Here is a 14,786-nt window from a genome sequence, read left to right as displayed (position 1 = left end):
CCCCAGTGCCCATCTTGATAAACGAATCGAGCAAACAAATGGAGTAGTGAAACCATTCCCTGGTGCTGCTTAATGAGGAAGAAGTTGTCTGGAAAACTTTAATCAATATGCGTTGTCTCTGGAGGAATATAATGTGATGGCTCTTTTGCATTTGTTCTGGTTTCATTTTGTTTTAAAATCTATCTGTATGATTTAGAGCTTGTAACAAATACTAGGCCAGAGAAGTGGATTTGAGAATCATCTTTATTAATATTTTAAATTAATTGTATTAACAACTAAGGTTTGGGATATGCATGTAGAATTGCCCTCCCCCACTGTGGTGTTTTGAATACGCATGTCCCCCTCATAGACTCGTGGATTTGAATGCTTGGCCCTTAGGGAGTGGTACTAATAGGAGGTGTGGCCTTGTTGAAGGAGGTGTGTCTCTGTTAGGATGGTCTTTGAGCTCTCCTCTGCTCAAGTTACACTCAGTGTGGCCATTTCTCCTTGCTACCTGTGCATCAAGATGCAGAACTTTTGGCTAAGAGTCCAGCACCACAGCTGCCTACCATGCTTCCCACCACGATAACAGACTGAACCTCTGAAACTGTAAGCAGCCCCGATTAAATGTTTTTCTTTATAAGACTTTCGTGGTGTCTTCATAGCAATAATACCTAACTAAGACAACTACCCCAAAAGAAACTGGGGCTTAGAAATGTTGACATGCCAGAGCTGAGGGTTGTTTTCCACATTCCATCCTTGTGACTTTGACCTTAATGTGTATCTTTCCCCCAAGGGGTCAGACATTTGAACCTAAAAACTGTTAAAAATAAATGACAAAATACTCAGACTATTGAAATGTTGTACACACACACACACACACACACACATACTTATTCGTGTGTGTCATCTTTGTTAAAGTCATTCTCCTGCCACTTCCATTACAGTTTCTTCCCAACTCAGATCTTTGGTTTTATCTTGCGAGCATAGCCTCAAGTCCCATTGCTGTGCGAAGGCTTTCCTAAGAAGTTTAAGTTTCCAGTCTTCTCCTCAGAGACAGGAAGAATGGCTTGTCCCATCCTGAGTAATTAGCAGAGGAAAGTCAGTCTTCTGTCCGCATAGGTTCAAGGGGAATTGAGGAAAATGTGGAGGTCTTTGTGTCCAGGGCCACCAAAGCTGCCTTTGGTGGTAAATCACCCACTGGATAGGAATGGGATTGTAACTGGCTTTAGCACAACTGACTCCATAACAGAAATACCATTCAGGACTAGTTATTCAGCATGTAGACAGCATCACCTGCCAAACTTGCAACAAAGACCTAATCCATCAAAATCCATCGTTCAGGAAAAGTCTCTAAATGTACGAACCTTGTCTTTTGGCTTCTGTAGTTCTGCTTGTGGGTTAGTGTTCTTGTTGACTGAAGTATGTCAATCCAGAATGCAGTTTTTGTGCTTAAAAGCTCACCAGAGAAAGGCTCCAGCTACACTGGGATCCTGAATACCCAGCGTAGTTGTTGACCAGCTAATAAAGACTTTCTATTGACTTAAACCCATGTAGACAAGGCACAGTTTGGATCTTAGATTCCACTCACAGTCTCCCTCAGCTTACCTTTCAGCCTGTTCCTTTTCTTCATTTCCTCACAAGAACTTCAGAAAACCAAACAAAACATTTTCATTAGTAATAATCAGATGTCCCCAATGTCCCCAAAATAGCTAAGGGGCATTGCCAGCAAGAAAAAAAAAAAAAAAAAAAAAAAAAGCTAAAAGGACAGATGTTTGATCTAAACTGATGATATGACCACTCCATGGTGTGGTGAAGGAAAGTTTTATTGTAGATGAGATAGAGCAGCCAGAGGCATCTGGAAAGTCTAGAGCAGAGAGAGAAAGAATTAGACTGAACATGGCCAGCAGACTGGACCTGCCACAGGAGAAGCAGGAGCAGAGCAGAGAGACAAAAAGAGGAGGAAGACAAAGAACATGCGGGGAGGTAGGAGGAGAGATAGATAGATAGATAGATAGATAGATAGATAGATAGATAGATAGATAGATAGATAGGGAGGAGAAGGGAGGGATGGAGGGAGGGAGGGAGAGAGAGAGAGAGAGAGAGAGAGAGAGAGAGAGAGAGAGAGAGAGAGAGAGAAGAACATAGATGAAATAGAAGAGATGTAAGAATGAGGAGCTAAAGGAGGAAAGCCTGCGAGCTGGGGAAGTTTATGGCAGGGGAGGAGCTGAGAAGAGCTGGGTGCCACCAAGGACTCTGAAGTGTGCAACAGGCCCTCGTGATACTGAGGGAGACTGGAGGCCAGCATGACTTTGGTGCCAACAGGCACCACAGACACCCATCTGTCTCTTCTGCCATGAGAAAGAAATGGCTCGTTCTGGTTGAAGAGAACTGACTTTACAAGTTCCCAAGGAAAGCTGGCTTTTGTCCAACCCTCAGAATTTGGGAAATGGTGTTTCCTTTGGACCTTACCATATGGTTGTCGACATATATGTTATTAAACTACAGGATTTTGGTCACATTTTGTGGCTATTGAGTCAATAAGACCCTTTCAAAAGACCCTAAAGTCTTCTTCTGAAATGTAGATGGAGAGTTTTGATGCCTTCTAAAATGCAGTGGAGCAGAATGAATAGATGGTATGCTAAATAGTTATGTCAACTTGTCACAAGCTAATGTCATCTGAGAGAAGGGATCTTCCACAAAGAAAATGTTTCCAAAGGGTGGGGCTGTAGGCAAACCTCTTGGGTATTTTTAAATTAGTAGTTGATGGAGAGGGCCCAGTTCATTGTGAGTGCTGTCATTCCTGGGTTGGTAGTCCTCAGTCCTATAAGGCAGGCAGGCTGAGCAAGCCATGGGGAGCAAGCCAGTAAGCAGCACCCCTCCATGGCCTTTGCACCAGCTCCTGCCTCCAGTCTCTTGCCCTCTTTGAGTTCCTGTCCTGGCTTCCTTTGGTGATGGACTATGGTGTGGAAGTATAAGCTAAATAAATACTTTCCTCTCTAACATGATTTTGGTCATGGTTTCATCACAACGTTGAGAACCTTAAGCCGGATGGGTGAAGAAAAAGAAGACTAACCTAACATAGGGCTTGTGCTATCAGGCTTCTAGAACTGTCCTTGGTGGGAGAACGTGCAGGGGTCGTCCTCTGATGGGCAATTACCATGCACATCATGGGAAAAGGCTTAGCTGACTGAGATCTGGACCATTATCTGCTATGAAACTATATTGTGTGGAGAGATGGCTCTGTGGTTAAGAGCACAAGCTGCTCTTCTAAGGTTTGATTTCCAGCAATGCACAAACCTGCTCCCAACTTCTTATAATTCCAGCTCCAGAGGATCTGTTAGGAACATAAGTGAAGCCATTTTGTATAACTTGAAAACCAGTCTATGTGACTTAGAATAATCTGCCTGCAAGCTAGGAGTCCGCCATAAGCAAGCTCAAACAGGAGCTGAGCCCAAGACAGAATTTGATCCGTTCTAACAAACTAGCCCCAAAGTGGAATTGCTGTGTCAGTAACCCAGACTAAGCTGTGAGTCCCAGACAGGGAAAAGCTAAGGCCCAATGAAATGATACAAAAAGACAGCACCTTAAGACCATCAGCAAAGCAACTTTGAGGCTGCCTCTGTGTGTGACCCTTGCTTTGATGACTTTCCAGCACCACTGCTGAGCACATGCCTATCTGCCTATGAGCACTAGCATCTGGCTGAAAGCTCTCAAGGACCTTCTGGAACCTCCACAAGTGCCAACCTCCTGGCCTGTCACAGCTTAAGGACTTCATGGCACACTGGTTGAGTCACCAAGCTCCCAAAGCACCTACCTGGAGCAGCGTCCCCATTAGAAACATGCAGCAGGATATCTGCCCAGCTGTCCCCACTTGGTGAGGTGTCTGTTTAGTCTTTATATTAACATGGTATTGTAAGGAATGTTTGCGTGGACACACTGAGCGCAGTTGAAAGGCAAATCTCATGTAGACATCCTAGTTGCTGACCACCTCACAGCCTACCAGCTGTGTCCTCTACAGGATCCAATGCCCTTTCTGGTCTTTGTGGGCCCATGAACACATGTAGAGTTCAAACATTCATAGTGGGACCATCTCGGACCCACCAGTGACATAATGACAGAGACCTAATATTGTAAAGCTTAGACCTTTCAGCTTGGGCAATCTCCCAACTACTCTAACTGTGCTAATCCTGGCATTCTGCCCTGCCACAGGGCCAGCTCTACCACTTGGCTCTACTGCTCTGCCTCCCATGTCTTAATTATTTTCCCAGCATATTTCTCTGTTTGCTTTTTACTTCCTGACCAGCTATTGGCCCTCAGATCTTTATTGCAGTGAATCAGATACAATCATAGATTGCTTTAGGCAGGTGAGTAAGAACAAATATTCACAAAATACGAGGCTGGAGATGGGCCATAGAAATACAGTACCAAGATCCTGCCAGTATTTAGCTCTCTGCTGGTACAGAATTATCGATTGAATACACACAATGTGCCCTAACAGACATATATGCAAGAAAAGCATCCACATGCATTAAGGGCTGGAGAGATGGCCCAACCATTAGGAACACCAGCTGCTCTTCCAGAGGTCCTGAGTTTAATTTCCAGTACCTACATGTCAGTTCACAACTGTCTATAACTGTATTCCCATGATGCCCTCTTCTGGTGTGTAGATGTGCATGCAGACAGAACAGGCATATACATAAATAGATACATTTTTTAAAAAATTAAATTAAAATGAAAACATATTGGGAGAGTAAGAGTGGTAGAAGAGAAGGTGGGTTAAAAGACAAAGGTGGTGTGTGTGTGTGTGTGTGTGTGTGTGTGTGTGTGTGTGTGTGTGAGACAGGGCATGGTAGTAGAGCTAGGTACAAGCTATTGGCCTTAACAGGTTTACATAATTTCTGGTGCTATAGATCGTAGCCAAGAATCATTAATGTTCAATTCACTCCTTGATCGTGCAAACAACTTACAGTGGCCTTACACTCCCATCCCCACACAGCTGGGCCTTGGGCTAGCCTCTTGCATAGGTTTTAGTGCTAACAAAACTGACCTTATTTTCCTTGCATGAAGATCAGAAACACAGCAGCTTTGTCCCAAGTACAAGAGCTCCCTCTCTATGTTCCCCACCCTCTTGGATCTTCCTTCCAAGAAGGCATCTATGGATACCACACAAGTGAAGCGTTGAGAGACAGGCACAGGGGCTGTAACAGGCTTCTGAATGTGTTCTCCGAAGGATATTGCCAACACCACTGGGGGGAGCACGGAGATTCCACAACTCAGTTGTGATGTTTGTCGTATACACGATGTGCATTTTCCTTTTGCTACTTTGATCTTCTACTCTCTGTTCTCCCAGCATCCCTCTGTCTGCCTTCCACTTCCTGCCTCAAATATATAAACTCAAAAAGTATGCCTTGGAAAAGGTGTACTAATGGTACCTCTCTAAAAAGAGCCGTGAGAATTTGGGGCTAAAGTTTTCCTCTCCAGGATGGAGGTGGATTTCACTGGTTCCTCCATCCTTTCCCTTAATAATGTATAGCAGAAATAAACAAAAAAAGACAAATAACTCTTCATTTACAGAATATATTATGGGCGGCTCTTTAATCCACCTGTTCATTAGAGAAAATAACAATAATCGTTCTCTTTAAAGAATACAGATGAGGGGAGCCTAGAGGCTGCCATCACCCGGAGTGGTCTTCATTAGCAGAACAACATTTCTGAGGTGAAGCCTGGGACCTAGGGTGGGTTTCTCTGTTGAGCAGCATAAGACAACGTAGGACGGTGCCGAGGGCAATGGTGGGGGTGGCCTAGTACTGAGACAGAGCCAACCTGCCGAGAGCGGGGCCAGAACTTACTGCCTAGAATATGGTAAGGAGTTAGACAGGAAGCGATCACTGACTTCTCAGAGGACGAAGACTGGGCCTTGGACCCTCTGGAGTCCTCTGACTTAGTTTTCTTTGCTGGGCTCTTGGTTTGAGGCAGACCCCTTTCAACATTTTCTTTACTGGTTTTGGCCACCTTTCCAGGTGTAGAGACCATGGATGGTTCCGTGTGTGTTTTGCTCTTTATCTTGGGGTTAAAAGAGTGAAGAAAGAATTTCATCTTATTTTTGAAGCCAGCCTCTGGAAGATGGCTGAGCCTAGTGTAAGGAGAGGCTGGCACCATCTGCCCTGGTGAAAAGTAACGTGGACAAGTTTGGCCCTGAAAAGTCTTTTTCTGAATTGGTGAGCCTGGGAAAGGCCGGCCCTGGGGAGCCTGGCAGACCACAGGCTGGGGGACTTCAGCGATGCTTGCAGGTTCCGGGACAGTGCATTCCTTCCTTTGACTGTCTTTCTCGTCCTGCTCAGAATCTGTCCTCATAAAGACTTCTGGAGGTGGATCTGGGCCCTCAAGCTCAGGGGTCTCCTTGGGGCTGTGTGGACAGGCAGCCTCAAGATGGAAGTTATGGCCCTGTTGTGAGGATCCCTGGGGTGTTCTGTGCAGGGGCTTCATCTCTGGATGCTGCTCTCCATCCTGGTGTGTTTGTTGACTGACCAGGGAAAGCACAAGACCTGCATCCCCCTCTCCAAGGTCTCCCACTGCCTTGGGCTTCCCTGAGTTTTTGCTCTTGCCTGTCATTGTGGGGACATGGCCTGAGGGCTTATTCTCGCCTGAACTTTGGGGCTCAGTGCTAAAGGGTTCCCCTAGATTGGGCACTTCCCTACCAGTCTCCATCTGAACATAGTGCACAAGGGCCTCAATCATATTCCTGTGAAATTGTGAAGCCTTGGAGCCCTGCTGGGCAGAACTACAAGGCACTGCTCTGGAACTCCATTGTCTTTGCTCCTGAAACGCAGCCTGTACTGCAGTAGCTGGCTGTTTAAGGTGGGCCTCATTGAGATTTGGGGCTAGAAGAGAGTCACGTGAGGTGGGCTGTTCTTGTAGCAGTGTGCTTTCTGAGATTTGCGGACTCCCGAGAGGCTCCTGTATGGATTCACTGTCTGTGTCTGCTGCAGTTAGCTCTTGTAATGCACTTGCTTTCATAGGAATTCCCAACTTTATCTCTAGGAACTTCCTCTTCAGGTGAAAATTTAGTCTCTCCATGATCTCTGTGTTTAACAAGTAGGGTCTATTTAGGAGAGGCTGTGTCTCTGGATGCGCTTTCTCTATCCTTCCATCCACCCATACTCCACACTGGAACTCTTCTGCAATGTCTGAAGAGGTCTCCTTGTCATCTTGAGTACAGGGCTCAAGCCCACTCAAACATGGATCTTCAAGTGGGGACTTCTGAGGTAGGGGTCTCTGTGGGCTTTTGATAGGTCTGGGCATCCTTGTGATTACAGATTGGTCAACAGTTGGGGATGTTGCTCTAGTCGGAGCAACACAGTAAAGGGTCTGCAGGCCTGACAGGAAGGCCAAATACTTATGTCTTAAAGTTGTCTCCAGTTTCTTCATGGTTTCGTCAGGCAGGGCTTGGGGTCGCCTACAGTGTTCAATGAAAGCACCTGAAAAGGTCTGTGTCTCCTGGTCAAGGTCCATTGGTTTCCAGGGAACAGCTTCTTGATGTAGGTCAGAGTTGTTTTCTTCCTGTAGCTCTAGGGGCTGACCTTGTGAAATGTTTGGGAGCAAAGTCCCTACTGCCAAGTCCCCAGGAATTCTGTATTCCCAGGAGTTTCGGACACAGGCAGGGACCTTGCCCTCATAGATCTGTTCACATTTGGAATCAACATGCCTTTTCAATATTTCCTTTGCCTCAATAAATAAGTGTGGCATGGGAATTGACCGTGTGGATGAAAACACGTCACCAGACCCATCATCCTCTGGCTTCCCTGGCTGTGGGATGCTCTCACTGGGTAGCCTACTGCCCCTGCAGGACAGGGACTGCTGGTCAGGAGAGGAGAGAAGCATTTGAATGGAGCGCTGGATCCTCTGGGGCAGTCCCCAGCGAAGGTGAATCAGCTGCTTCTGGAGGTGGAATTCCAGCAGCCTGCGTGCACACCGTGGGATAAAGAAAAGCTCTCTGGTGAAGACGGAGAAGGATTTTCCTGGCCGGGAGGCTTTTAAATTCTCACATGGCTTGGCTTTATTGCATGGCTTATACTGTATGTGGCTCTGCACATATGGAGATCCAGGGATGACAGCTGGCAGGCCCCACTGAAGTTGAAGCTGTCTTTGTAGAAGATGCCATTCCAGGGTTTTACATTCCGACAGAGTCAGAAATGGGACACCAATATGAGCTCTTTGGTGCCCGTACAAAGACTCATTTGGAAAAGTTAAAGAAAGGGGAGGGGCCGACTTAGGTAAGGGAAAGGCTGGGGACTCCTTCAAGAAATGAGGATCTTTGTAGGAGGGTTTGATTGTGTCCTTGGAGACACCTTGAGTGCATAAGAAGGTAGACGCTAAGGACTCACTGTGCATAGAAGGGAGGCCGCAGAATAACTGAGTGAATGACTTCTGAAGATTGCTCTGGGAGTTATCAGCTTGTCCCTTAGGCAGTAGATAGAGGTCACGTAGAAATTCATAGTCAGGAGTAAATACGGGCTTTTCCACAGGACTGGGGATTGTTTTGCAGGGTGGTCTTTGTTCTGGATCTTCACTAGACCACTCAGAAACCCAAAAGGTCTGAATAGGTTGTCCATCCATGTATGAGTACCAAATCTGGGGGGAAATGCCCCCAAACCTATGAATATAGTGTTGAGAATTAGTATCCAGGATAAATGAAACCGCTTGGTTATGTTCTGGATGGAAATGCACTGGTGGGCTTGGCATGAATTGCCTCAGGGACTCCTCCACACGTCTGGGGAGCCCCCACCTTTGGAAATGCATCAATTTTTTTAAATGTAGCTCCAAAAGCCTTAACACTTCAGGACTGATGAATGGCTGGGGGACATCGGTGACAATTGACACAGTCATAGGATGTGTGACGTGAGTAATTTGTGGGTTCAGGGTCTGAAAGGGGATCTGTGAGCTCAGTGCCTCGTAGTCTTGGAGCTGCTGGATGTAGTTTAAATTGTTGGGCACTGTGTCTTCCTCATTCACTAAAACCACCGACTCCTCAAGCCTTGAAGAAGCCACAGTCTCAGAGGCCATGGGCATGTCTGCCAGATGAAATTCCTGTCCTACCTGGAGGTGACTGGTCCAGCAAAGCTGGACACCATCTGCGTTGGCTGGCTGTGTTAACTGCTCTGTTAGGTGTGTAAGTGTTTCATTTCCAGGTGCCACTGAAAAGTTTGGGGAGTGCCTGGAATACAGATCGTCATTCCATTCAAAAGACTCACTGGATATGGTCATTTCCGGGCAAGCAGAGCCCTGTGTCAGTCCCAACAAAGCAGGCGAGAGCTGGCTTTTCTCACTCTGCAGCAACTGCCCAATCTCCAGAGTTGCAGCCTCACAGATTTGGCATTTGGGATCTACACACAGGAGCTGCCGCACATTTCCCTCCTTGGGGAGCCAGCTTTGGCTTAGAAGAAAAAAAAAGACAACCATTAATGAAGGAATCACATCTGCCTCTTTGGAGATTTCTGGGCCCTTCTCTCTGGTCCCACAAGTTCCAACCCTACACTGCAGGAAATGGGGTCCTCATTCAAAGCACAGGATGTCCCTCATGCTGAACCCAGAAACTTGTGGGAATCAGGCACGCTCTCTAGAAACTAAGTAGAGGGTAAGATGGTGGGGTGATGGCACCCCAGCAGCTCCCCACCCTGAGGACAGACAGGAGGTAATATCAGCAGGGCCCAGCCAGACCCAGAGCTCTGCCCTTGAAAGGGAGCAGCAGGAAGCAGGAATGGCATGGTGACCTCTATGCTGAATTCAATCTCGACAGGTTGGTGTCTGGGTGCCACCTCAGCAATGTCCTTCACAGAGCGTGTGCTACTCTGTCCTGAAATTCAGAACTGCAGAGACCCTAACATACAGGTTGGGTGTGGGGTGGCTCTTCCCTGCTGAGATGTGACCTGTGTCTGCCCTGGTGGCCCTCTCAGCCGGTGAACCTGCCTGCACAGTGTTTCTCCTTCCTCAGTTATCCCTTTCCTCACCCCTGCCCAGATCAGGTCAAGAAACCATCAGTGTTTAGACCACAGAGCTCAAGAGGTCACCTTTTCATGATAGAGAGCAGCTCCCATGGCTTCTCAGCTTCTTCTCGAGAAAGTCTCCTGGCTGAGGAATCAGGACACAGTGTTACATGGCAAACAAGCATCTTAGGGGTATCCTACAGGAGTCTGAGTAGTAAATCCTTAGCTCAGCAGTAGACTCGGTGCTCTATGGTGTGTCTGTTTGGAGCACCACCATTTACAATGTACTGTCCCCTTTAGGGATAATTAATCCTATGCTTATTTTATTGGTAAACCCACGGGTGAAATGAGTTCCATAGGGTCATAAACCTAGTAAATGACAGTTAAGGATTCCTTAATTTCTCAATTCTTTCCTGTCAGGAGAGTAAGGAAGAGAATTTCTTTACATTCTTACTTTCTGATTTCCCATCAAGAGCAGTCCTTCATAGAACTGAAAGGGGTTGCAACCTCATGGGAAGAACAACATTATCAACCAAACAAACCCTCCAAAACTCCCAGGACTAAAACACCAACCACTGAGCACACATTGAGAAACCTATTGATCCAGTTGCATATGTAGCTGAAGAAAGCAGTGTCTGGCATCAATGTGAGAAGAGGCCTCTGGTCCAGGGATGGCACGCTTTCCCAATGTTGGGGAATGCCAAGGCAATGGGGTGGAGAGGGTGATTAGGAGGGAGTGTACCTTCATGAAGGCAAGTGGAGGGGAAGGGGGGATGGAAGCGGGGTGGAGGGGGGAGGGATTACATCTCAAATGTAAACAACAAAGTATCTAATTTTTAAAAAAGAGCAGTCCTTTGTATATGTCACCAGTTAGAGGCTTTGGAACCTTAGAAGTTAGAGCACTTGGCACTGGGCAGGGTCATAGAGAAACTTTCCCAGGGGTGGGGAGTCAGGAGACATTGGGACTTTACCTCTTAACGCTGCATCTCTATCCCTTTGCCTGACTTTTTGATGACGCTTAAAGAGAAAAATATTAGAATGTGAAGCTGGAACTTTCCTTTCTCTTGTTCATATTGTGACAAAGATCTTATACATTTTTTTCCTTTCATTATGTGTAATTTTTGTACAGTCCACCACCACCTTCTGCTATGCTCTATTTCTTACCCTGACTTTCCCCTCTTTGAAACTGATCTGAATTCCATTTCCTATCCAGCTACTGAGTGATGTTTTACCAGAGTCTGCAGGCAAAGCAGTAGAAAGACTAGAACACATATAGGATGTGTTCTAACATAAAGGCCTTACACATAGAAATGCCATAACAAACTAAAATGGGTAACTCTCCTCTACTGAGAGATCTGAGAGAATAGTAATCTTCTATTCCAAGCAGTTCAAACGTTTTTGGCTTACAACTCTTGAATGTCCTGGTAAGGAACACTCTTAAAGGTATTAATTATATTATATATATAAAGGTATTAATTAATAATATTAACACTCAAAGGTATCCTATCAAAGCTGTCAGATAAGGTGGTGAGGTCACAAGTGGAAGGAGGCAGACACTGGATCTTGAGAGCTTCTCACTAGCTCAGTGGTGGTCACAGGGTTTCCCTACCCGGCAGCAGCTTCTTTTATGTTCACACTTCAGTCCTCGGTAATTCTGACGCACTTGCCAGACAATTAGGAGAATGATGAAGATGTAGAAATAAGCATATGAAGAACATTCAGTATCCCACAGAAAGCACATAGAGCTCAACATGGTCCAAACCTCATTAGCATGAGGAGACCAGCCATCCCCACTCTTAGGACATTCAGAGACCAAGTGCCTAATATCTCCCAGGGCTGAGCCTTGGTATGTGCATGTCACAGAGGATAGAATCAGGCCACCAGACTGCATCACAAAGACCTCCACACCATAAAAGAAGCTTGTGTGGTAATTCAGTCTAAGGAAGCAGATACATGGCTATCTTTAAAGGTCATGAACTCTCAGTCTGAATGCCACATTCGCAAGCAGGGCCTGCCCCCCATTTTCCCTATACCCCCCCACCAGCCTGATGGCTTGTTTTTTTTTTTTTTTCTTCACAACTGTGTAGTTGTTCCTGGTAATCAGAGTCTGGGCTTGGTGCTTACAGATTTACACCTTATTCACAGCAGAATACAGAAATGAGCTGATAGAAATTTGCAAAGTACAAAATTGTATTCAAAATAATAGTATAGAACAGAAAGAAGGAAGCTGTTAAAATAGAGACCATGGGCTGCTGAGTAAAGGTGTACAATATCCCCAAGGACTGGCATTTCATTTTATAAAATTTAAGAGAAGGAAGAGTTTGGCTGCTAACAGTTGCACAGGTGATTCTTTATCTTGACTGACAGAATGTTATGTAACCTTGAAAAGCCCCAAGTTAACAAGACAGACTCCATCTTGTAATCAGGCCTCCATTTTATACACTAGGCTCTGTCCTCTGGTTAAACCCTAATTACTGAAAAAACTACAAACTGTTCCAGGAAGGAACCAACCTAGACACACGGGCCACCAGCAGGAAAATACCTAAGGCTCCAGAGGTTATAGATAGATATAGATAGATTCCTTAAGCCAACTGAAATCATTGATAATCAGTCATGTAACTGCCAAGTCGATAAAAAGGCTGAAACTTAGGTGTTTGGGGCCTTCTGTGCTATCCTCCCTCGTTGGAGGGGCCTGAGGGTCCGAGCTCAAGCTTGAATAAAGACTCTTTGCTTTTGTATACTAGAGTTCAGCTCCTAGTGGTCTTGGGGGACCCTTGGATCTGAACATAATGACCTCTTTCCTACTATGCTTGTTCTTTCCCATAATGCATCTGATTTTGATCATATGCATACCCAATTATCACAGGCATAAGATGGCAAATAGGGGTTTACTCCCTCAAAGTTCACTCAGAGTACATACTTTCATCTTGTTTCCCATGTGCCCAAAATTAATTTGGGGTATATCAATCTTCCTACGCTCTGACAAGATGTATTTAAAACATCTTTAAACAGAAACTGTCCAAATTCAATAGTTACTAAGAGTGAAACAACTTATTCTGTTCTTTAGAGATGGCTTTGTGCGCAGCTCAATACAAATGGGGGTCCTAGGTTGCTTACAGGTTGTGTGGGCATATTGTTTGGAAAGTAGTATGTGTGCATAGCCCAAGCCAAAAGGAGTTCTAGGTTGCTAAGCAATTCTTATGATTGCCTGTAAAATGAATTACATATTCTAGCTAGCCCATATAAAAGACACACAATCTTTGTATTTTATTTAAAGGGGTAAGCCTAGATTGGGCAGGTTGGGAGCTATTGTAACTTACATCCCAGTCATAGGCTCATTACTAGCCATTTCTCCTGGACATGTGCTCATAGTCCATCTACTCTCTTGGTGGCCTCCTCTTCTTTGTGTGTCCTTTCTTTGTTTTCTCCCTTCCTGCGACCCCAAGCCAGGTAACTGAAAACCCACCTACCTCTATCCACTGCCCAATCACAGGTTTTAACTCTTTATTAACCAATTAACTTGGGGAGCAAAGTTACATAGCATCATTTTGTGTGTATAAAGATCTCCTCATGTCTGAGGGTCTCCTAGTCAGGGGCAACCAGATCTTGGGGGCCAGAATTTAGCATAGCAGTACCAGATCAACCCCTTACATTTCCCCCTTTAGTCTAAATAAAAAGATCATTTTTATTATAACAATAATAAACTATATACAGTAAGAACAATTATACTCTCCTTTTCCAGCTGGAACTATGGAGGCTGTTCCAGAGAAGAAAAAGAAGGTTCCTATTGTGCCAGAAACCCTTAAGAAAAGGTGAAGGAATTTCAGAGAGTTGAGGTGAAGCGCCTGAGGAAGAAGTTTGCCCTGAAGACACTGCGGAAAGCCAGGAGGAAGCTCATTGATGAGAAGGCAAAGCACTATCACAGGAGAACAGGCAGATACATCAGAATCCGGACTGAGATTCGGATGTTAGGATGGCAAGGAAGGCTGGGAACTTCTATGTACCTGCAAAACTGAAACTGACATTTGTCATCAGAATCCGAGGTATCAATGGAGTAAGCCCAAAGGTGCGCAAGGTGTTCTTTCATCTTCGACAGATCTTCAATGGCACCTTTGTTACGCTCAACAAGGTTTCAATGAACATGCTGAGGATTGTGGAACCATACATTGCGTGGGGGTACCCCAACCTGAAGTTAGTAAATGAGCTCATCTACAAATGAGGCTATGGCAAAATTAATAAAGAGCGTATTGCCTTGACAGATAATTCCTTCACTGATCAATCTCTTGGTAAATTTGGTATCATCTTCATGGAGGATCTAATTCATGAGATCTATACATTTGGGAAACGCTTCCAGGAAGCAAATAACCCTTCAAATTATCCTCCCCACGAGGTGGAATGAAGAAAAAGACAATTCACTTTGTAGAAGGTGGAGAAGCTGGCAACAGGGAAGACCAGATAAACAGGCTTATTAGACAGATGAACTAAGGTATCACTCATGGTATTTTTATAAATGGGTCACTTAATAAACAGTCACAGCTTGGCAAAAAAATTATAAAATCTATAGTATAAAAATTATATTCATAATGTCCAATCTATTTGTATTTGGCAACTTAGGAGAAAGTATTCTATTATCTATCTTATATTGGTGAGTTTAGAGTTCTACATTTAAATCATTGTCTCATTACCCTCTATAGAGCACTTAAATCCTCTAATCTTGATTACTTGCAATTATTAACCTTAAAACATTCATTTATAGCTTAAATCTTCAAGTCCTCTAACCTACATAACTTGCATTTACCATCCTTAAAACATCTCTTTAGA

The 14,786-nt window shown here is 44.9% G+C and overlaps 1 protein-coding gene and 1 pseudogene across 2 annotated transcripts in view; one reads left to right on the top strand and one right to left on the bottom strand.

The window, feature by feature from the left end:
• Positions 1 to 14,450, top strand: part of LOC308438736 (large ribosomal subunit protein uL30-like) — a 111,174-nt pseudogene extending 96,724 nt beyond the window's left edge. Inside the window, exon 4 of the transcript in view lies at positions 13,708 to 14,450. The product of the transcript in view is annotated as a large ribosomal subunit protein uL30-like (transcript). The remainder of the gene's footprint in view (positions 1 to 13,707) is intronic.
• LOC308438734 (spermatogenesis-associated protein 31F1B-like) lies at positions 5,713 to 11,718 on the bottom strand (the record flags this gene model as incomplete). The annotated part of the gene is made up of 4 exons (XM_080940189.1): positions 5,713 to 9,415; positions 10,050 to 10,110; positions 10,937 to 10,982; positions 11,575 to 11,718. 4 exons carry the CDS (start codon positions 11,716 to 11,718, stop codon positions 5,713 to 5,715), a joined length of 3,954 nt encoding a protein of 1,317 aa, XP_080796315.1.
• Positions 14,451 to 14,786: the final 336 nt, after the last annotated feature.

This window comes from Micromys minutus (genome assembly GCF_963924665.1).
Source record: "Micromys minutus genome assembly, chromosome: 28".
In the NCBI taxonomy this organism is placed as follows: domain Eukaryota; kingdom Metazoa; phylum Chordata; class Mammalia; order Rodentia; family Muridae; genus Micromys; species Micromys minutus.
The sequence above is the reverse complement of the archived record's forward strand: the minus strand, read 5'-3'. Positions and strand labels throughout refer to the sequence as shown.